A 24,011-nucleotide genomic window follows, 5' to 3' on the forward strand; every position below is an offset into this window, starting at 1 on the left:
AGGCTTATTTTGCCTGAGTACCTTAAGTCCTGCCAAAGCAATGCCACTTTACAGACAAAATGTGGGAGCAGGGTCCAGAGAACATGGAGAGCCACAGCACCTGCTCAAGCCACATGCACAAGTAAGGGACATGGTTTTTCCTATTTCATTTTCAGACCTCTGAAAATGGCATCCTCTCTCACCTCACAGGTCATGGGTGAAGGTAGCTGATGTTTGTGAGGCTTGGCAAAGAACCCCAGGAGGTAATTAACTGTTATTTCCCTCCTCCTAGCAGGGAGGAACAGTAGTAAGATTCATGTCCTTACACTGAACAATGTAAATAGGTGAAAGAGAAAGTAACTGCTTATTTTATGACTGTAGCCAAATGAATTAAAAACTACTATGCATTTTAGCATTGTCATAATCTGTATTTGCAAGAAATCCGGACAGATGTTAGAGGTGCATCCTTGATTCTGACAATTCCCAACTTCTGACTGAGTGACTTTGCCACTCCCAAGATCTTTTAGCAATGCTCTCATCTTACACATAAGGGACGCTCCCATTTGTTAGTAAATGAAAAGAGAGATTATGAAGAAATGTTGCACGCTGTTCAAAATGCAAAGACAAAGCAAAAAAAACCCACCCAGGCACGTGCTAGTACAAGAGGACAATTTAATGACAGCATCTCTCATTTGCTGAGAAATAACTCTGGAGAGAGAAAGGACTGGACAATGACCAGCATTTTATTACACAGGTCATGAGACATGTCACCTGGGTGATCTGTTCTTGTCAGGCAGTTCTTAATTAGAAAATTCCTAGAGAGAGCTCCTGCTCCCACTAGGTGCTTATTAAAATCTAAAGACAAGAGGAGTTAGTAAAAAAGCCTGAGGAATGGATGGAGAACTCAGGTTACGCTGGAAGGCAAGAGTCAGCTGCTGCTAGAATAGGGAGAGGCACTCAGGATGGGATGCTGGATTTTGAATGAAAAACTCTCAGTGCTGTTATTAGTGAGTATTTTTAGCATTAAAAAAATCTAATTGGATATATATAAATATTTTAAGCTTGTTTAAAAGACATTTTATGGTTTGCTTACAGTAATACTCCCAATCTTAATGCAAAACTTGCTATAAAATATTCAGCAGCCTTTTTATAACTAGTCTTAAAAACAATTTAAAGTCTTACTGTTTTATTTTTAATTATTTTTAAGTCCGTGTACTTTAGTCCTCAGATAAAGGGAAGAGGGGTTTGCAATTGTAATTGAAATTATATTCTGCATTATCTTCAGAGGCTTTGGTGAACTGAGTGTTGGGGGCAGAGAAAGGAACTTCCTCAGCTCCTAACTCCCTCCATTTCTGGAATTCTTTAATTTTAGCTTTTATTGCCTTTTTAGAGACCAGGCTAAGCCCTGTGTCTAAGATCAAGTTTACCATCACACACTAAATGTCAACTATATCCTCTACTGGGTATGTGGGATAGGACTGTAATCCTGCATTTGCTAAAAGATAGCCTCATTCCAGCAAGCATTTGTGATTTCTATCATCTGTGATCAAGAACTGCATTGCACACTGATTTTGAAGTAGCTCTCAGATACTTTTAAAACTATAACCATAACCAGTTCTATATGCATTAAAAAATACTGTAAGTGTCACTAATCTGTAGCCTGTCTGCTTTGTAGCTGGTGTGGCTGGGGCTGAATTTCTATTTGTTTATTGATACCTTCTACTGGTATGAAGACGAAGACGCTTACATTTATACACGGATTATGCTGGGAGTAAGTACAAGTTTGATTGTTAAAGGGCTCCACAAGAAGAATGTGTGCATAGTCTGATTTTATTTACATCCTTCATAATAATATTTTTGATGCTTCAACAGTAATTTTCCCATATAAGAGTATTATGTTAATATAGTATTTTCTTTCTTTTGCTCTTTTTATACCAAGCTTGTAATTTAATTTCTTTATACCGTTCTATGTACAGTCAACCCTGGCTTGGGCAAGAGCTTCTGCAACATGCCTTAATTTTAACTGCATGCTAATCCTGTTACCAGTCAGTAGAAACCTTATTTCATTCTTAAGAGGAGCAAGCATTGTAAGTACCACTTCTCAAATAGCCATATTATCCTTCCTTTTTTATTTCCATAGTTCAGCAGTATTATCCATATCAAACATTTTCCAAGGAATTTTAATTTTTGATAGAGAAGTCTGTACACTATTGCCTAGTTATTACCATTTAAATTGTCAGTATTCATGACTGAAGGGAAACAAATGGCTTGTTTAACACAGTGCTCTAAATGCAACACTGATTTTGGCAGCCGCTGCATAGCATGGTGTCATGAAGTGAAAAGCGAGGAGCTACAAAAAAGGGATGTAATAATGCAACTTGGCCAAATGGAGAAAATACATATCCATCATGTGTATCCTGTGTAGCTGCAAAGTGAAAATTGGAAAGAGAAAATGTACAGATAGATAGAAGTGTCATAAGGATAATATGGACCATGTTTAAACCCTTCTGTCTGAGTGGCCACCATTCAGGTCTTCCTTTCTTGTAAACATGTGTTTTTGTAATGGAGTGGTCATCTGCTCAGAGGCATGTACATTGACCTCAGCACCACGGATAGAAAGTATTAAGGCTTTAGGTCTACTAGCTGTAGCTTCAACTTGCAGTGAATTATAATAGCCAGAGCAATTCCAATACCACATGTTTGGGTAAAAAAATCACTGATCACTTCATGACTTCAAGAACAGGAATGCAGAAATTGTAACATTAATTTATTTTATTGTAATCTGGTTCTTATTTCAGTCCTGCCTTTTTTTTTCTTTTTCTTCAGAGTTAGAGTTACATTTCAAGCAAGTCTTTAGGCTAGGAATCAACACTGTTCTATAAAAGTTGCTTGAGTCCAGGAGCTGATCATTTAAGAGAAAAAAGGTCCTGTTGGACTTCTGAATCAGTTTGTGAATTAACATAAAATATATGCATGCTCACTTAGATGCTGAGTCGGAACTCAGAGAAACAGAACTCTTCTCACAGATAATTAGTATTTTGCTCTTCTGGGCAATATTCTGCTCTTGAAGAGCATGGTACAGAGCAACTTGACTGGCTCAAGCACAGTCAGCACAGATCCAGTGACTCTCCAAGGAGGTGCTTTGTCTTGGCATTGAACCTTGTGGTGCTCCAGATTTTTGGAAGATTTATTAGCTGGGAAACAAAGTGGATAAATGCCAGGATCTTTGGCATGGCAATGCGCCAGGTCAAGTGAGCAATCCAGACACCCACAACACCATTCAGAGACTGAATTAGGTCCATGAGGGCTGTCTAGGTTCCAGCGGAGTGTGTTAGTTTTGGCTCACCGCAGCCCGCCCTGCCCCCAGGCTGGCTGTGCAGAGGCACCCAGCTGGCCATGAGCACGCCACCATCGAGCACGCCCAGTAATGGGAAGACAGCTCAGCAACACATAAGCATGCAGCCACCTGAGGTCTAGACGGCCTTACCCTCCTGGGGTGCGCGTTTCGTGAAAGCAGGGAAAATGTTTTCATTGCAAGCTGGCTTTGCCAGCAGTTCAGATGTGCTCATGCAGCTAAACCTGAGATTGCAAAGCAGTGGTGGCCCAGCCTGGTGTCTGTATCCCAGCAAATGAGTTAATCACCACTTCAAGATAAACCACTCACAAATCACAGCTAAATGTAGCAGAGTTTTATCAAACCTGTTTTGAAGCCCCTTCATAAGCTTAAGAAATCATGGAGCGTCACTATGCTGAAAGGAGTTACCTGATCCCCAGAGTTAAGGATAACCCAAAACTTCCACTGAATTTCTTCAACATTTAGTTTTTAAATATACTGAACTCCTTACTTCTCCACTCCAAAATGTGAGTTGTAAATAGTAATAGGAATTATATAAAACAAGTTCTGCTTTTTCACCAAGTGCTGTGGAGGAGCACTGAGGAGACAGCTTGACAAAAACATCGCATTTCACAAGATGGTTGCCTACGGAATAGCTGTAAATGCAAGTAAGCTTTTTTTTTTTCCTTCTTTGCCTTTGAACTGTTTTGAATTTCACAGTGATTCTGCCTAATGCTGTAATCCCCATCAGCTCTGAGACGTGCTATTTTAGTGCAATCATTTGGTGACTGCAGCTTTAAATATGTGTAGTAGTCCTATCTGATTAACCATTTGTAACCTTTTTTGCTTGAGAAAACTTTGACTGTTAAGTCGATAAACTTTCAACCTGGATAAGTAACTACTAGTTGCCATTTAGTTAGCGTGACCAACTTGTGTGCTCTTAACATTTAGTGTAAATAACTTTGATTAAATCCCTGAGAGTAGATGTTTGGGGAGATGACATAGCATTACAGTCTGATTTCCTAAGGAAATGGTGCTTACGAGTGACACTGCTCATCTGTCCACTGCTACATCTTCTTCAATAATTTTTCAACCAGGTAATAAATTTAATCTGAATTTGAGACAAGCAGCTGTCTCAAAAACAGCTAAATAATTTCCTAAATATTTTTATTAATAGATGATGGATACAGGGAACTAATGGCCCCCTTGAGGGAAAACTGCATCTTGAGACCAAAAGTCATCTGTTCTGCTGGTCCTAGTGACTTACAGAGCTATACGTGTTTGGTCCTTCCTGTTCCCCAAGTGGTTAAAGGACCTGGAGAAGACTGAAGCTTCTAGGAATTCAGAGGACATAAGGGGAACTGGAGATAGTGTGGGGAAGGGGGATGTGCAAAGAAGGAAGAATGAAAGGCAATATGAGGAAGGACATAAACATATAGAGATGGAGAGGTATCTGGGCCAAAGATTTCTCTTAGAAGACATGAAGGAGACACAGGAATTAATCAATCAGGGTTATTTGCAAGCATAAGACACTGCATGGTAACAGTTCTACCCCCAGGCTGTCAGGGTAGATCCTGGTCCCAATATATTTTTCAGTCTACATGAGGGAGCTGCTTTTGCGCGTATAGGCTGTTAATGTCCCCATGCAGTGAGAAAAGAATATGAAGTCGGGATTGCCATCAGGAATCAATAGCTAAAATTTGTCCTTTGTATGCAGTGCTAAAGAATTCAGAGGGGTAGGCTGGGGGATGAGAATGTGCATCTTATAGTGTATTATGATGATTTACCTATCTGTCACATCCATTCATTTATCAGAGTTCAGTTTCAGCATAAAGCAGATTCCTACAGAATGCAACACTGCTTCTTTAATTAACAAATCAACCCAGGAATGTAAATTAACCAACTTCTACTTGGTGTATAATTTGTCATGCTCCAAAAAGAAAGCAAAACTGCACAGTCAAACCTTTTATGGTTTTGGTTTTTACATCCATATAAAAATTTTTGCTAGTGCATTAAGGTGGACAATTTGGGAAGTGCAAGTCTATCAGAAAAGTGATTACTTTATGGCTCCAGTAATTCCAAGGAAAAAGACAGAGGAGCTGATGTGAAATGACAGAAAGCACCATTATTTAATTGTGTCACTCTCAAGGGAGAAAATGAGGCCTTGTTGTTGGGTTGTTATTTGGGTTGGGTTTTTTCCAGACTATAAAATGGACAAATAGCTGATGAGATATTTGAATAAGAAAACAAAATATAGGGAAGTCTAATTAACAAAACATGACAATTTATGAACTCATGCTTCCCTAACAGACAAATGAGAAACAACTATCATATCTGTGAAAACACTACATCGCTGTATAGTCAGAATTGGGTAAAGAATTGCCAGAAACTCAGTTGCCTGAAATTAAATTTCAAATTAATAAAAAAAATACAATCTACAGCACATATTGTGACAGAAAAGCAATGTTTCAGAGTAAAGAGGTACCCACAAGTATATTGAGTCCCTTGTTATAAAATCTAACAGTGCTAAAATGATGTGTAAATAGATGCCATTTTCCTCTCAACTGACACATTATTCATCCAAGTACTACCTATATTGCCTTTTGTTACACAAAAGCATACTCAACTTCTATTAGTCTATTGCAATTTATTAATTCTTAGTTAAATGAATGTTCTCCCCTGTATGATCAATAGCCTAAACGTGGCAGCAAGAAGTTAACCCAATTTGCAGATCAGATCAGTAAGCCTAGCCTCACAATACAAAATTGTAGACTCCTTTATTATTAAAGTAACATGTATTCATCTCAGCTTGCCAGGTGGTGTTATTCCAGCATATTTATTTAATAGTGTGCTAAAAATAGTCGGTGCAACATCAGTATTGTCTGGCTTCTAACAGGCAGCCAGCTCAGCTGAGGTGCGCATGGCCTTGGAAAAAGTACATCTGTACCTTTAATTTTTCATCAGCTCCAATACAAATTCAAGAGCAGGCTTTAATTGGTCAGGTCATAAAGGGATATAATTAGAGACTAGTGGAAGAGGGAAGTTGGAGGAAAGAGAGAGAGTAAACAATGCTATCTATAATCAAGGGCATCATTGAAAATTCAGTAAAGGGAATTCTGCTTAGTTTGGCTTCCTGCGTTCTGCATGCCTGTCTGTGATAAGAGCTGTCTGGGAGTTATTCACCCACTAATAAATCTTCCTTATAGACCCATAACTCTGCTAGAATAAAATCATAGTTTCATGCACTCTCAGTTTGATCAGTGCAAATCATTCTATGCTTTCTAATGCAAAAGATACTTTCCAGTTGAGAGGCAGTTGTCTTGAAACCTAAAGATATCTACAAGAGATACTAAATAACATGTTGTACAACTCCTCCTTCTTACTGTATTGTTTTTACCCTCTTAAGAAAGTACGTTCATACATTTTCTGAAGTGGGGAGTGTTGGGGGAGATATTTTTTTTACTTTTACATACAGTGTATATTTTGAAGAACAAACTGCTTCCTGTGCTGTTTTGGTGTTTGCAGAAAAGTTATATATATATATTGCTCCAACAGTCTTTGAATTATGATATGAATAAAGCTTAAGCAATTATGGGGAAGTAGGGGAAGGACAGCAAGGTTCTTTGTAGTGAGGCTGTTTGAAATGGTCGTTCCTGCTCCTTAAAAATTCCAGCAGTGCGATTTTCTTTAAAAACATGCAAAATGCAGACAGAGGTATAGTGATGCCAGGAGTGCTTGGCTTCTGACAAGCACTGAAAAATCTATAGCTAAAAATACTAGAAAACCTTTCCGTATTCAACCATGTTTTGGTTGTGGTGGCTATGTGAAGGGCTTTGGTGATCTGAGTCACATTTTTGTGTAAGCAATGAAGTTTTCAGGGAAGCAGATGCTTATCTTCAAAAGAGGTTTAGCTGATATCTCAGTGTTGTACTTCCAGAAATTACAGAAAATCAAATTTCCATTAAACTGCATTTTTTTCACTCAGATTGTTTAAATCCAGACTTAGTGCAAGCACTAGGAAGGAAACTACATTAAATTAAAGATTATAAGCTTCCAGCTAGTATGAAAACTGGTCCAAGTCATGTTCTTTGATGTTTATAACCATTCTAAAAAAACAAAAAATCCAATGCAAGTATGTGTGTGGTCACTGTTGTTGTAATTTTTACATAACCTGCACTTTTTTTAGTCCACAAAGAGAGCGTGAAGCTAAATTAAGGGTTCTGTGTAACTAGAAATGGCACAAGGCAGTGGGTGGCAAAAGAACTTGGTCGAGGGCAGAATTCCTGGTGCCTGGGTTAGCTGCTTGCAAAGCCATTCTCTTCACTGTGGGCAAAAAGGCCAGGATTTGACTCTTTGATTTTATCACAATGGGTTGGTTAACAAAAACATTTAATTGCTAGCAGCAAGCTCCAATTTGATTATTATCCTGTACAGGCATGCAGAAAAAGAGAGAGTGAAATCTTGTCCTCAGATAAACACATGCAATTTCTGTTTAGTTCAATGAGAGCTGTGCATGCTTCACTGAAGGCACAATTGGCTGAATAAGACTAACTAAATTGACCAGACTTTCAAGATAATTTAATTACATCTCTTTGTATTTAAGAATATGTACAGTAAACACCATGCTCTAATAGCAACCCTTTCCTCCCTCCCTCCTTCCAATAAAACCTTTTATTTGATCTCAGAGGTGGACTAAGATAGAACATCTTGGGGTCAAATACAAATTAATGTATGTTAAGTGCTTCAGAGGTTCCAGATGTTGTTAAAAACACCAGTCAAAATCCTTCAGTCTTCATGCACAGTTATAAAAAAGAACTTTGTTTAAAAGATTGCATGATTTATTCCGTACTTTATATTTGGTGATGTAGAATGAGGAAAAAATTAAACTGAAAATCCTGAGATGTAGTACCTTAAACTTTGCCCTCGTGGTTAACTTATCTAAGTGGTGCAAGGAAAAAAGAAACCAACTGTTGTAAGCTCAGATTTCAAAAATCTTGCATATTAATTTTGGAATTGCTTGGTGAAGTCTATATACTGCAGACACAAAGACCTTCAGAAAACGCACTTTAGGGACGTAAAATATTTTAGCTAATGGCAACGTATTCAGTGCCAGACTTTTTAGTCTGCTGCAACTATTGTACATTAAATGAACCACACTGAAAATGGAATTAGATCTTTGCATTACTCTTACCATCCAGCTATAATTCATTTTTAGATTGCATCATTTTTTCCTAGCAGCACACAAAAAAACCACCAGGAGTATTAATCTAATATCACTCTAGGCAATATTTAAGATCATGGGAGACTCAGGTAAACCAACATATTCAGTACATCATTAGTTTGAATGTTAATATTTTCCAGTGAATCATTATACTCTGTACATTAACAGCTACCACAGAATAGCTTGCAGAAAAAAACCCAAACTTCTCCTGTTCACTCTGGAAGACTTCTACACTTGTAATATCCTCTGTCTGTTAGATGAAAGCTGGAGGGGATATCACCCAGAAGGGAAGATGTGGTAAAACCCAAAGAAGAAGGTATGATGATGTTTCCATTGACAGTAACACTTACAGTAAAGCAGAACAATATGCAGATGGACAGAATGGTATCCTTTAATAGCCTGCAGAAAAATCTTACTAGGTTAAGTTGCAGAAAGCGGATCTCTTCTTCCAGGGAAAAGTTGCAATATGACTTCTCTTCATTAAACCTTAGGCTCGAGACCTTCTTGGGCAGCTGTAACTATTCAACCCAGTTTTTCCCCGTTCAAGACTAGAAATACTTTATTAGGCACTCGAACCTTCGTCCGGAAGAAACTACCATTTCGTTTCACTCTCAACACTCAGCATATACCAGATAGCAAGAGGTTTCCTGTCATTGCTGACGTGACTAGAATTTGTGCAAATCATGTACAGTCCTGCAATTTGAGGAAAGTGCAAGACTTTGTAGCCTTCTAAACAACAGAAATGTCATCATTTCACATGAAGACTTCACAATCTGCGGTATCACTGTTTGAAAAATCCTCGTGTTTTGAAGGTGAAAGAGAGAAAGTGTATTATGCTATGAACATAGAGTCAAGCCTCCACCTCTAGTTATTGTTGCTATTTTAAGTGAGCAAGCAAAACCTGCAGTTTACATGCTGCAAGGAACCCTTGGTAAAACAACACTATGGATCACAACTGTGTGAAACTCATGTCGTCCCAGGGCTGTAGCGACTATTCCATCATATCAGAGTTATAAAGCGCGTCCTCCAGGATCAGAGAACAAGAGGCCCAAGTACCACTACTGGTTGTACCAGTAATCACTAGCAGATGCCAAGATATAACTGCTTAGTTGAAGTCAACTCAGCAATTCGTTGTCAGGTTTTCCAGCCTTTGAAAGTCTTCTCTCTTCTTTTCCTTGGTCCGGTACCGGACTACATGCAGCATGTAACTCCACAACCTACCGCAGACAGCAGTCTGTTACCCCACACTCCTGTCCTCCAAGTGAGCTCTTTCAGATGTCAGAGAAATCAGGTCCTCATCAAGCAATGACTTGGTTCCCTTCCAGCTGGATCTGATAACTTCCTTACCAGGCCAAAACATCTGTTCTGAAAGGAACCCCTTGTAGGAACAGTTTCCCCCTTCCCACTCAGCACTTAGAAGTGCTGTTACACTTAAATACATAAATAGTGTTTATATACTGCTTATACATCAGTTGTACGCTGGGGAACAGATTGCCACAGCCCCCACACAGCTGCCATCTAAACCCTGCATCTCAGAGCCTCCCGGGCTCTTGAGTTTTGACAGTCTGAATCGACACTCTTCACTTGCTGCTTGTGGTCTAATGTAACCTTCCTCTCAGCGTTCCAGTGCTGCTGAGGTGCTGGGAGCATCCTCTCACATGCAAGCTCTGGGGAGCATCTCCCACCCGATGCTGGCCGGGTTGTTTCACATGCAGCATTTAATCCATAACAACATGTGCAGGACGTGCTGGGCCACTGAGTCCAATACCCTCTAATGCTCACAGTCACATCATATATGCTATTTCATAAAATGACCAACCTTCAGCTGAAAGCTGCTTAGATTGCTTGTTCCCATTATTCCGTTTATTGAAAGGTTATTTTAGAGTCTCATTCCTCTGATGGCTTGAATCTGTCTTCTAATTTCCAGGCTGATTTTATCTCTGCGCAGTTCATACCCATTTGGATTCAGTCTCCATTCTGCTGAAGCTATTCCAGCTTGTATAAATAATTTATTATTCATTGGGCCAAAGATTCAGAAAAAAATGGGAGCTTGATTTTGCAGTTTGGGTGCTCAGGATATTCACTTGGGATGCCTGTGTCAATAAATATTTGATTATTTTTATTAAGGGTTTCATCAGGAGACAGGTCGCAAGAGAATAACCAGTCAGCTCAGTGAGTAGGACATGTGATTTGATTTAAAGCCCTACTTTAAATTTAATGTAATGAGGATTTTAAAACAGGCCTTTCATCTCCCAGTGAGTATCTAAGCATGGGGCAATGAGGGGAAGCAGGTGTTAGGGAGTGGCAGTGGGAGTCCCTAAGCTAACATTATGTTTTGAATGAAGTACAACTAACCACAGCACATCTACTGCTCTAGAAGGATCAACTCAAAAGAACAGGGTGAAAATAACCTCTCTCCAGGCTGGACACATGGGCTAACCTACTCTTGGGGGGAAGACTGCAATCTTCTACCTTTTTGCACTGGCTGCTTTAAGCACTTCTATGGCCAGCATCCTACCTTAACTCATATTCCCATGACCACAACTCCCCCCAGGTGCTGGAGAGGAGCCTGACTCCAGCATGTGGAGTGAGGGAGCTCACTAAGTGGATAGGCACCTAAAAGACTTAGCAATACCAAACTCCTTACGCATTTAATTCTGTTTTCAGGAAAAATCCACATTTTCATCTGTGATTACACAATGACTAGCACAGTAAGACAGTAGTTTTGTGCAAACAGTTACAATTTTAAAAAGAAAAAGAAAAGGAAGAAGAACAAAGAAGAAAGAGGAAAGAAGAAAGAAGGAAGAAGAAAGAAAGAATAAGAAGGAAGAAAGAAGAAAGAAGAACAGAAAAAAGAAAAATGAAAAGAGAAAAAAAGGAAAGAAAAAAGAAGGAATAAGAAACAAGAAAGACAGAAGAAAAGAGAAGAAAGAAAATGAAGAGGAAAAAAGGGAAAAAGGCAAAAAGGAAAAGGAAAAAATCTTTTGAGACAATATTGTTCAAGGAAGCAGATCATATTTGGTTTACTACAAATACTACCTTTCAGAAAGGTTTTTTAAAGGGTCAGGGACAGGAACAGATACACACTGAAGAAGAAATGATAATGGAGAGCTAATTACAAAAACATATAATTGCTTTTCTGTAAACATATAATTGTTTTTATTGTCATTTTTTCATCCTTTGCTGTTTAATATTTTACAATAATTGCAACTTTCCTGTAATAGATTTGAGATTCTCTCATACTAAAAACCAAGACTTTGCACCTAGCATGATTATGACTTTATGTCAGCCAATAATAAAACAAAGTCCTTCCTTTTCACCTCTTTTGAAATTATCATCTTTCCACTCAGGAAAAGAATTACAGGGGAGTTCTTTCTTCACTCTAAGGCATTTTTCTAAACTGACCATTTCATATACCTTTTGGGAGCAGGCCAGAAGTAGAGGTGATATATGATGCTCAGGGCAAATCAGATCTAACACTGTGGATCAGACTTCCCCTTAAAATCATAGTTGCTGTGGCTTCCCCAGGCTCCACCTGCATAAACTAATGCTATAGCTACTTGTTAACGGGGTACAGATTTTGGATGCAACTCTTATCCCTGGTGCAATCTGCAAACTGGTTTATGCCTAAAACAGACAAATTAGTGTTCTGTGTAGCAATATTAGACCACGGCGCATGCTAGTATATTAATAAAAAAATATGGATTTTTATTAAGTTTACCTCATTTTGAACAATTTGAAATCAGAAGCAAACACCTTTATATCACCCTCTCAAGAGGTCCTCCTTTGGTGACACTGAAGACTGCAGGGCACTTGACTGTAAACAGGGGAGGTGACCCTGGAACTGTTCCTCTCCTCTCCAATGTGAAGCAGTTGCTTCATATTAGACACATATTTGGTAAAATTTTCCTTTTAGTGTCAGCTTAAACCATGCAAAGCTCTCAGTTTATGCCCAAGCTTTTCTAATAGCTCATAGTGTGCTAAATGAAGTTCCTTCTGGCACTGTGGACATGTACAAGTGTGTCTGTAATTTCACACCACTCTTTCTCTCACGCAGCCATCCATATTGTTGCCCACTTGATCAACATTGAGCGGTACCATACCAGCCAGTCAAAGGAAGCCGGGGAGTTACGGAATAAACTTTCTGGCCTTGGCAAGAGCCCAAATGAAAGCTACTTGAACCCAATCAGGACCTATGAAACGGTAAGCTGTCACTTTTTGGTTTTCCTCATCTAAAAAGTTTTCCTCTGTGGATTCTATTGTCAGTAAAACTGTATTTCAACTGTTTTTTTAAGCAGAGAGAGAAGGTGCTGCCAAAGGTTAACCTCAATTTCAGCTGAAAACACTTATTCAGAGCTGCAATTTTCAGGTTACTAAGCTCAAAGAAGTGTCTACAGTATTTTAATTAGTTTGTCAGGAGACAGTTGAGGAGGGATAAGGAGTATTGTGAACAGTAGACAGTGAACCAGCAAAGAATTTAAAAAAACTAAACTAAACTATCAATATATGGAACAAACAAAACTTATTTCCAGAGAGAAAAAAACCCAAAACAATATCATATAGCAACATGTCTTTCACAGTTGCTATTTGTGTCTCCCCAAGGTTGTGCAGTATCTTCCCAATCTGCAGGTTGATTCTGCCCTGTTAGATGTTGAGCGTGGCTGCCCAGGGAAAAGCAGGTGAAAAACTACCCGGAGGATTGCTGCATATAGGAGTCAGTGCCCTGGGAAGCTAGTGTTGGTGTGTGCTCTTCAGAGACAAGCAGGACTATGTGTACCTCAGCCCTGCAAATAAATGATCCTGCTTGCTTTGGGGAAGAAAAGTGGCTGTGTCTCCTGTCCACTTCCTTGGCTATCTCAAAACAGCATGGGTAGAGAAGCTATTCTTTATAATACTCATAAAGAAAAACAGACCCTTTCTACAATGCATGCATGTAAAACATGTAAAAATTGATCAGCTTTTTTAACTTATTCCATCATACATCCCACAGATGTTATTTGTTTGCTTATGTACACTGTTGTATAGTCCTCTATACTCCAAGACTGAAATGCCCCTGGTGAGACTCCCACACATATTGTTTCTGCCTTTCAGAACTCTCCCACATAGCTGGCATGCAATAAAGGCTGCATGAACATGGTCTGGGGCTCTTCCAGCCAGTGGTGTGCTCCACTGAAACAAGAAACCAAGTGAGATGATGGCTGGACAATTATCAGTAGGATTTTATAGTAGTTTTAATTTACAAGGCATTTTGTCCTATTTTTTCTAAAGGATTCTCAAGTTTGAAGAAAACCATGCAAAGGAATGGTCTCAATGGTGTGAACACAAAAGTCTTGACGAAAGTGTTGACAAAGTAGTTAGGTTTATCAGAACAGGACAGCAACCACTGACTAAGCTGCCCAGTCTTTCTGCACACCCGGTGCCAGCTCTCACCACACGCATGTGAGATGTTCCCCAAGAACAGAACAGAGCTCACAGCTCTGAACAGGAACCTACCAACTTTCAGCATGCATTTTTTCCTCCACTAAGCCTTTGCTTGGTGATATAACTGTGAGGTAGGCCTCTAATTAACATTAAGGTCCTAAATACCCTTGAGGAGGAAGGCTAGCATCTTCTGAGATCCTTTCCCAGATTTCTCACAGTAATACACCCCACAATTAACAGCCTAGACTTTACTCTAACCTCCAATATTTATATTTGTTTTATCACTCACTTGTGTCTCAGTAGCTACACTCAGAATTAATAAATTATGAAGGAAAGCAAATAAAAGATTTCTTCTAACTTCAGAGAAGAAAGTTCTGAGAGCAACAATTCAGGCATTCTTTTCAGTTTCATCCTACCCCTGTAGTAGCAATGCACTAAGTGTCTGACATTTTTCCTTGTTTCATCTCAACATTCAAACTAGACACTGTAATGGAAATGTTCAAAATATCACCTAGATCAATCCTGTTAATATATAATAGGATCTGAACACACTCTTCACAGGCACCAATTTGAAAATGTACTGCGCACTGTCAAGAGTGAACATTTGAAAGAATTATTTTACTGTAAAAAGTGACTGTAAAAATGGCATTGTGGAATTTTATCACCTCTAGGATTTCCATATCAAATGAGAGCACTTCACAAGTACAATATAGGGTCTTTTTCTGCCAGTGTATTAAGCTTTAGAACCAGCTGAGGATCCAGAAGGCATGCTGAGCACCTTCATTCCTGCACATCAGCACTAGGAAAACAGATATATATGCTTTGCAGGCCAAATGGGGACTTCATTTATACTCTGCTGGCATATTTAGCTTGAGTTTCATCGTGTGTGTGAGATTTTTACTGCTATTCTTCACAATTTGCACTTTTTAACTGAGATCAGCATCTGACTGTTGTGTTCAAAATACATTTTCATTCTCACTTCAGTTTATTTTGGTGAGTTTAGACAGATGTAACAGACCTGTGCTGATGTCTGTGAGTCATGAACAAGGAGGAACATGTTCAATCCCAGCATATTAATGTCTAATCACTGACAAGCATAAAAATGTAAACAAAAATATGTATTTTAAAAAATAAACCCAACTATTATCTAATGCATCTCCAGGTAAAAATAAGGAACAAATGTAAGGAAATGAGATATGCTGCCTAGGTAAATGAGAGCATGCCATTTTTATACACCATTTCAGGGCTGCTAAAAGCCCACCAACTGAAGTAAAAGAAGCACGAAAGAGCAATGCACCTTTATGGTTGCAGGTGTCTTAGCCCCTCACTTTATCACCCTCATATGAATAAGCTTTTTCCTAGTGCTGTTTTGCTTATTATTATTAAACCTCTAAGTTTAATTTTCTCGTTTCTCTAATAATTTTCCTTTTTTTTCTGAGCACTTTTACATAAGCAAAATAGATAAAAGTACTAATGAGACTGTTTAATGTCCTCCTTTCAATTCCTGAAACAAATAAGTGGCAGCAGATATTTACACATCTGCCTGGGATAAGCCTGAGTGGAAATAGACCAGAGGGATGTTTTTTCCATGTTTTTCTGTGGTAAAAAGGAGGTTTGCCTTGCCTCCATGTCTTGTTCTGGGTTTTTTCCTATAATTAAATTATATCTTAGGTTTTGGCTTCATATATAATAGCAGCAACAGTAACAATAGTAACAGCAACAGAAGTAGTGATAAAAATAACAATTATAACAACAACTACTACTAATACCAATGAAAATGATAATACTAATAATGAATTCTTATTCTAGAACACAACAGGAGAGGTGCTAAACACCATAGCTGGAGTGACTGGAGTTGTGATAACTGTGGCTTTAATTCTGATAATGACTTCATCCACTGAGCTCATCAGAAGGTCATGCTATGAGGTGTTCTGGTATACCCATCACCTCTTTGTGGTCTTCTTCATTGGTTTAATAATCCATGGTATGGGGTAAGTGTCTGCATAAACTACATGGGGTATGTGTACACAGTTTGAGATGAAACACGATTCAAATTTATAATCTTGTGCTTTTCTATTAACAAACTGCTGGGCTCTTTGCGTGGAGACAGATTGTAAAATTAAATAATTTTCAATTTAAAACACACCACTTTTCTGAAGACTAAAAGTGTGGTTTAGTTTTTTCAACCACTCTTCTACCACCTCACAACCTGCACCTTATCAATGCATCAGTCCAAATGAACTGTCATTCCTGAGAACTGGGGACATTGCAGATTAGGAATCAGACGTTGGTGGGTTCAAATTAATAAGGGTTAGACCTTATGCTCATAGTTTTTGTAAGGCATTTTGTGAGAGAGCTTGCACAAGTTTGACAAGCTTACGGCATGTCAGCTATCCAGTGGTGAATCTTCCTGTGCCCGTTCTCTCCTACATCCATAAACGTAAAGTGGTTTTGCCCTTCTTTCTCGGTGGGGAAAAGAACCCCAAATTTCCTCACCATAGAGAAATAGGCACTATACTAGGAACCAGGTTTAAATGACTACAGTAACAAGCCACTCAAGCTTATGACTAGCCCAGTCAGGTGGCGTTTATGGAGAGGGATGGCTGCCAGGTCACTGATTGTCTCCCTGTTCCTCAGCACAAGACGAAGGTCCGTTCTGTTGGTACAGGGCTTCAGTTCTCACACTGAGGGACAGCAGGGTCAGGGGAGCCTCCCTGAGAAGTTCAGGGGCTGATAAATGCCCTGTTGGTGCATGATGAGGGCTAAAAGGTGCCTACTGCTGAAAATATTTCTATCTATCTTCTGTCTCCAGCTCCGCTGACATCTCATTCTTCTCCCTTGTGTGCTTCCCCACATTTATTTTCTCATTTATTTGCAATAGCATTACTGTGAATCTACAGCAGTGTATCTACATTCACATTTTAATTCAGATAGGGAATGCAGTTTTGATGCAAATCTTGTGGTCCTCCTCACCTCCTATTTTTTGGTTCATACCATGGTGCAACCTCAGGCTGCATAACACAGTGTTTTGGGATGAGACTACACTGACAGGAATGCACCTCTGTGTGCCAAGCACTAACAAGTGATCCGTTCACAGGATCAGACAAGACCTAGTCCTAAATCCTAGATAACCCTCAAATATGTACAGTGCAAGGCCCTCAACAAAGACTACTTTGCTCCATAGATCTTTTTCTGCTGACTACCGAGCGTACACATGGCCCTGAGCTGTTGTAAAGCTTTTCAGATATAAGGACAGAGTCACTTGGTGTTATCATAATACAGTTTTTATGTCTGTTTCATAAAACGTACAGATGTTATTGCCCACCACTAAAGTATGTATAGACCACTACTACTTGACAGAGAGGAAATTCCTGGCCCACAGCAGCGTGAGTGTCTGCCTGCTCCCTGGAGGCACACAGCGTCACCATCGGGTGGGGAACAGGCTGGTACAATGTTTTGTGGTGTGCTATTTTTCTCACCTCTTTCCTTGTGATTTGAAAGCTGCCACATTCAGTTTGGCTTTGATTGTTCCTGAAATTGGCCCAATTAATTAGTCCCAAGTTTCAGAGACACAGCTGCGAACAAATGCTGTAAACTGTATCCTGGCCTGATCAAAATGGCCCCCCTTCCCCTTTCTCTCTGGCAAATCTTTTAGAATCCAATTTCAAAGAACTGTAATGAACCCTTTACCCTTCAGCTTTGTAAGCTCCCTCTGCCTAGCCAGCTGATCGACACTCCTCAGCAAGAGACCTCCCCGAAAAGGGGACCCTTATTTAACAGCTCTATTGACAGCATTCAATGAGCACGCCGCTTGCTCCAGGCTGGGAGTGTGGTGCAATAAGCCTGCTCCCCAGTGCATCCTTACCACCAACCCATTTATGAGAAGGGGTCAATACCCAAGGTTTCGTTCACCTCCCACCTCTTCCTCCTTCCCAGGTGACTGAACAAAACTGACTAAAGCCTACCTCCTTTTCTGTCTTTCTGCCTGAACTTGTTGCAGACAATGACACTGTAGACAGGGAGAAGCAGGCAGCGCTTATCTCCTTGTCTCTTGTTAGGCTAGTGGGCAGGACAGACTAACGCTGTGGAGCCAAAGTAAGCATGGAAGGGAAAATTCAGAGAAACAATATGAAACAATCAGGGTTTCCCCATAAAAATCTTCCTTCTCTACCCATAATCAACACCAGCTGAAACCCATTTAAACTGAACAGTCAGGATTGATATGTTTGGGAAAATTCACATCATTAACATTCTCTGAAGTAAAGAAGCTAGAATTTAATATGTTTAGAGAGTACACATCTAATTACGGTCCTCCAACTTTATTTGCAGCTTTGAAAAACACATTTAGAAAGCAGCAAAGGAAAGAGAAGGTCTGTCACTGTTAAATTTTATTATTTTTCTAAACAATACCAGATGCTCATATACAGAGGAGGTCAAAGTGTCTGCTCCAAAGAACTTTGAAATCATTCTAATTTTGCCACAAACAGCAAAATGTACATTTTCTACGCAAGGACTCTCCACACTTCAGCTGCATTGATGTATACCAATACTATAGCACACTTCTTGCATGTGGTCAAAAAGTCATGGCAAAGCTAAAGGAAAGGTAATTTGAAAAAGAGAGCAGAGTAGGGTTGAAATGGCCAGTTCTTGAACTTTGAGTTGTCTCTGAATCTGCATTTGACTACTAGTGCAAAACCTACAGATGCACAGAACCTTGCAAAGAAGCATATCACTGATGAACATTTTTGTTTTAAGTCAGCTTGTCCGAGGCCAGACACCTCAGAGTCTGCTGCTTCACAATGTCACTTATTGTAAGGATCACTACTTGGAATGGGAGAATGCCGCGCAGTGCCCTTTGCCACAGTTTTCTGGCAACAAACCTGTGGTAAGCGTGATGTCTGTCTTCTTTTTTTAACTTAATGTCCTTCCTTGGGAGGCCAAACATCTTAGGTAGTAGGGGGCTGGGGTGCATGCTAGAGATTGGCACTTGGTGTCATGTAGAGTAGTTTCACATTCCTGTTCCGTGACCTCTCCCTGTGCATTAAGATATTGATGTTGACCTCCTATATAATCAGTATAGACAGGTACAGATGAAGAGTGATGTGTAGAATTTTGGTGTTATTAATAAAAATTTTTATTTCTGGAAGATCCTTTAGTTAGGCAACACTCCTTTTGAAGGGTATGGATTTCAGAATTGTACTCTATTTAATTGTGTACCTTTATTTTTAAGTGTTTAGTATCACCAATACCCTTGATATGTTCATTGCACAAACAGAGCCTCCAAGTGAAAACCTTATGAGGGCAGAGATACAGAAAATACAATGGAATTGTAAAGCTAGGGATGCAAATGAATCAAATGAATATTATTATTTTAACTAATAGTACTTTAATATGGATAGTCTAAATACCAAGGGAGAGTAAGTTGGAGATAAAATTATGTCCTTGCTTTGGGGCACATGCTTCATATCGTCCAGCCTTGATATATTAAGTTAGGTAAAAAGGAAAGGATTTGAAACAATGAGTTATGAAAGGGAAAGGCGAAAGGCAGGAAAAATGTCCCACGGAAGGGTGATTTTGCTGCAACAAGATTGCAAATCCACAGGGGGTAATTAAGTAGCAGACTTGTACAGTATGTCAGATGTCTAGCATCCAAACAAAATCATTTAACATTTACAGCTCAAGATTTAGCTTGCTCATATGCAAGTTTTTGTTGTTTCTTCCAAAAAGATAAAACATACCAAAGAAAATCTTATAGTAAGGGAGAAAAATTAGCATTCAGTGTCTTGTAGCTCTTTTAATGGCTGACATAGATTTTTCTTAAACTAAACTATTGTTAGCCACTATCCAACCCGCATATTAATGAGAAAATGAATGCCTCTCTAAAAATTTCAGCTACAATGTTGCCATAAAAATCAATACATGGCTACGCACCATGAATACAGACACAAGCTTGCTTCCAACAGCATGTCTTCACATCCATTATCATAAAGCTAACTGAAGAGAACTTCCACTTCTCCACGTTAAACCTATTTTGCCACACTTTCCTGCATACCCAAGGCCATACTTGCAAAGTCACATTACTTTAAATAAATTGTGATAATACCATATGGCATATAGATCATCTATAAGAACAGTGCTTTGCTGGATGGGTAATGTGCTATGGTGTGATACCCGCTAGACACCGCAGTTAGCACAAATTCACTCAGAGGCTAAAAAGCCATGGTGAGGCTTGCACAGCACTGGCAGAGGCAGATGCGGGCATGACTGAGCAGGGAGGGGACAGCCTTGTGCACGTCTGGGATTGCATGAGGTGACACTGGCGTGCACGCTCCACTGGCCACAGCTCCCAGGGGAGGCTACCACAGTGGAGCCCCTTTCTCAGTCATGCCACATCTGCTCCCCTGCTCCACATTTCAGCAGGTAGGAGCCCAATCTGGCTCCCACTGAGGATGATGAAGCACTTCTGTTGCATCCGGGACATCCGAGCTTTTATCCTCACAGTCTCTCCTGAGCCATCACTGCCCCATCTCAGTTCATTCTCATTACAGGAGGAAACACCACTTGGGCAAGAATACTGATGTCCTGATTAGCAGGCCAGGCGCCGTGTTGCCTGGCAGCCCATCCCTCCTGGTAGATGCCCTGTTGTCCCAACCCAGTCAAAAGATATTTTGGATTGAATGCTCTGTTGCACTGGAGTGATGGCACATCTGAAATCTCAGCAGAACTCCTGCACAGGGTAGCCTGCAGCCTTAACATTCCTGTCACGTGCTTTTATTTACAGGTAGCACAAATGGAAGGGAGGAAAAACAGGTCTCATAATTATTTTGGCTTGATATATGCAAATATATTCAAGACATGTGAGATCACCCACTGTGCAGAGACACCTGTAGTATTTAGGGACAACGGATGTGTTGAGTTTCTGCTTTAACTGAGCATCTTCTGGCTTATGCTGGTTTCTTCCCATTATTAAATCATGCATTTTTTAAATTTAATTTTCAAGACTTAACCTTGGGAAATTGCCACTCCATCCTCTTAGCACTTTCTAAGGAAGGCACATAATTTTATGGCTTGCTTCTCATGAAAGATACTTTATAACCCCTTTTACCCAGCTTGCAGAGCAAAGTCAATGTTTCAGCAAGTAAAGTTACTCTTTGGAGATTTTAGAATTGATTGTGGAGTCTTCAGTTTCCTAGAATGAGCTGTGTAATTAACTAAACTAGAAATAGAACAGTATCTCCTATAGAAAAAAAAAAAAAGAGATTTTTTTAAAATCATGAAGGTTCAACTACATCCAATTACCTTAGTGCAACGCAGTGAAATCATCAGCTAGTATACTTGAATAGCCAAATATCATTGATTGTTATAGTGATCAGTACATATGATTAGCAAGTACACGCACAGCAATCATCTGCAATACTTAAAGTATGACCAGTTTAGTATCCTAGATAAAAAAACCACATTTATTGATACAGAGACAGCTAATGCATTAAATGGAAATATATCCCATTCCTCTAATTGAATATTTGGGACTTAATGTTTTCTCGTGCAGCATCAGAAAACTCAGAGCTGACCACAAAAGCTACTTCGATCTGGCCCATCTGAAATATTTTAGACTTTGAAGAGCAAAAATATAGTAAGGCTATGGGTAACATTGTATAAAAGTATTCATCTATACGTCTTCATGTCCAATGACGTCTAGATGTAACACCTAAATAGATTAATCCTTTTGCCTTTTAGTAGGAAAAGATTTTAAAGAACTCTACTTGGCCAGAATACAGATAGATATTAGCACCACTTCTGGAGTGCATCTGTGAAGGAGTCCCATATGTCTGTTCCACAAGAAAGCCAGAACTGCTACAGAAGCAACAGAAATATTCTCTTGAGAAAGGCGAACAAAAAATCACAGAAGTCAAATAATTTCATTTTAGGCTACCTGCTGATTTAAACCAGAAATGCAAAATATTTTTGAGACATCAAAATAAATGTTGGGTTTTAATATGCAACTTTCTACAGGCTTGGAAGTGGGTTTTAAGTCCTATGGCGGTGTACATCTGTGAAAGAATTGTTAGGTTTTGGAGATTTCAACAGGAGGTGGTCATTACGAAGGTATGTAACAGAGCTTGCATGTCTGTGTAAAAAAAAGTTATGTCAATGACATTTTTTATCTTTTATAGATAACTTGTCTATATTATGACCTCATTTTTCACTCCTACCTTCAGCAGCTCTTCCATCATTACCATGGCTTCAGCCAAGTATTGATTTTAGGTTTTGCATTTAGTCCAATAGCAAGTCCATAAGAATATTCCATATGGGACCATACTTGATTAATGAAGTACCAGACTTTACACCACCGTAACATAAACATCTGCGCAGAAGGTCTTTCTTTCTAATGAACTGAAACCATGTTCCACTGCAGCAAATGCCAGTGATGCCCTTGACTGCAGTAGGACACAGTTTTTACTTTCAAATCTGGAGGCTTCCAAGGAGATTAGAGGTCATATTACCAGTTAGCACAAATCGTGAAAGATTCATTAATACCACTGTAACAATTTATCCCAGTTGTGAATATCTCTGTGTGCTAAGGGCCTACTTAAGTCACAGCGGAATGGATGGGGAATGCCACTACTGAAGCAGCCAAGTCCACACGTATCAAGCCAGCGATCAGAAACAGGCTTATCTTGTGTGAGGGGAAAAGCATGTCGGATAAGTCTTGCTGCTGATTTCACAAAGTGGCTGTGATCTGAGAATCTCAGTATACTGTGTGACATATAAAACTGGCTGCTTAACTGAGATTACCTCTTAATAAAAGTATATTAGAATTGAGCTCACCGAGCATTTTTCTTCTTGCCAAACCAACAATAATCCCATACACATTAACTGTGTTACATGAGGGTAAAACCGGGAAATTATTCCAGTCTGTTAAGGAATACTTTTGCATAGGCTCCACTATGATAGAAAGTTGACAAACTGTTAAATTGTTACAGCCTTCCCTCTGTCTCTTACACACAGAAAGCAAGCTGCCCCATGATACACACTGTACTCACTCTCAAGCTATTGGGCAACAACAGCACCACAGCACCCAGTTCAGGCCATAATCTACATGATATTTAAAGATTACTGTGCATCCCAATTTGCATTAGCTTGTGGTTGAACTCAAGTAGAAATGATTGCCAAGTCACCCGTAACCTGATGGAAACAAACAGTTACTCTTCTGAAGGAAAATGAAACAGGTCCTTTCATTATTGTCTAGGTGGTGACACATTCCTCTGGAGTCCTTGAGCTTCACATGAAGAAACGTGGCTTTAAAATGGGACCTGGTCAATATATCTTTCTACAGTGCCCATCTGTCTCACAGCTGGAGTGGCACCCTTTCACCCTCACCTCAGCTCCCGAGGAAGACTTCTTCAGCATTCACATACGGGTCGTCGGGGATTGGACTGCAGCCCTCTTCAAGGCCTTCGGAGCTGAGGAAAAAGCTTTCAAGGAACTGTGGATGTTACCAAGGTTTGAATAACAAACAATGCATTTTAAAATGTTAAATCTACATTTTAAAATAAATGTTAACAATTTAACCTTTAATTAATTTTGTGTGTGTTCTTTATGATACAGTATTAGATTGTAGTTCTTGATCCATAAATATGCTGTTATGCTAAAAAAAAAAACCACAAATAAACGTAGTCATGAACTTAGGCCAACAGTTGCCAAAAAAGAATGATGATTAATCCAAGATTTAAAGTCTATCTCAATATCTGTATCTCTGTCACTATCATCTAAATCTTTAACATCTATATCTACACCTAAAGATATCCATTTCGACAGATAGGTGCTTAAGAACTGAATTAAAATGACACTCAAAGTTACTTTTGTGGCCCAGAAACTTCTGCCTGAACCTTACTTCATTCCAGCAGTCTCCCTCAGCTCTGTCTCCAGTATCCAAACCCTGCTTCACTTTATAAAGGTTATTGGTGTTCAGATTCTGTATCTGTGGCATCTTAATCCATGCTTCATCGTTGCCAGTCAGCAGAGCTCCGCTGAAGCTAGTGGGGCCATCCTGAC

General features: G+C 39.4%; 1 protein-coding gene across 1 annotated transcript in view; it reads left to right on the top strand.

Moving 5' to 3' along the window:
* The first annotated feature begins 941 nt into the window (after positions 1-941).
* Positions 942-24,011, top strand: part of NOX3 (NADPH oxidase 3) — a 39,115-nt gene continuing 16,045 nt past the window's right edge. The window contains exons 1-9 of the mRNA XM_075089868.1: positions 942-986; positions 1,655-1,750; positions 1,956-2,066; positions 3,897-3,981; positions 12,592-12,737; positions 15,765-15,946; positions 18,711-18,840; positions 21,969-22,061; positions 23,206-23,459. Coding sequence (XP_074945969.1) covers positions 942-986; positions 1,655-1,750; positions 1,956-2,066; positions 3,897-3,981; positions 12,592-12,737; positions 15,765-15,946; positions 18,711-18,840; positions 21,969-22,061; positions 23,206-23,459 — 1,142 coding nt within the window. The remainder of the gene's footprint in view (positions 987-1,654; positions 1,751-1,955; positions 2,067-3,896; positions 3,982-12,591; positions 12,738-15,764; positions 15,947-18,710; positions 18,841-21,968; positions 22,062-23,205; positions 23,460-24,011) is intronic.

The sequence above is a fragment of the Phalacrocorax aristotelis genome, chromosome 3 (assembly GCF_949628215.1).
Source record: "Phalacrocorax aristotelis chromosome 3, bGulAri2.1, whole genome shotgun sequence".
Classification (NCBI taxonomy): Eukaryota; Metazoa; Chordata; class Aves; order Suliformes; family Phalacrocoracidae; genus Phalacrocorax; species Phalacrocorax aristotelis.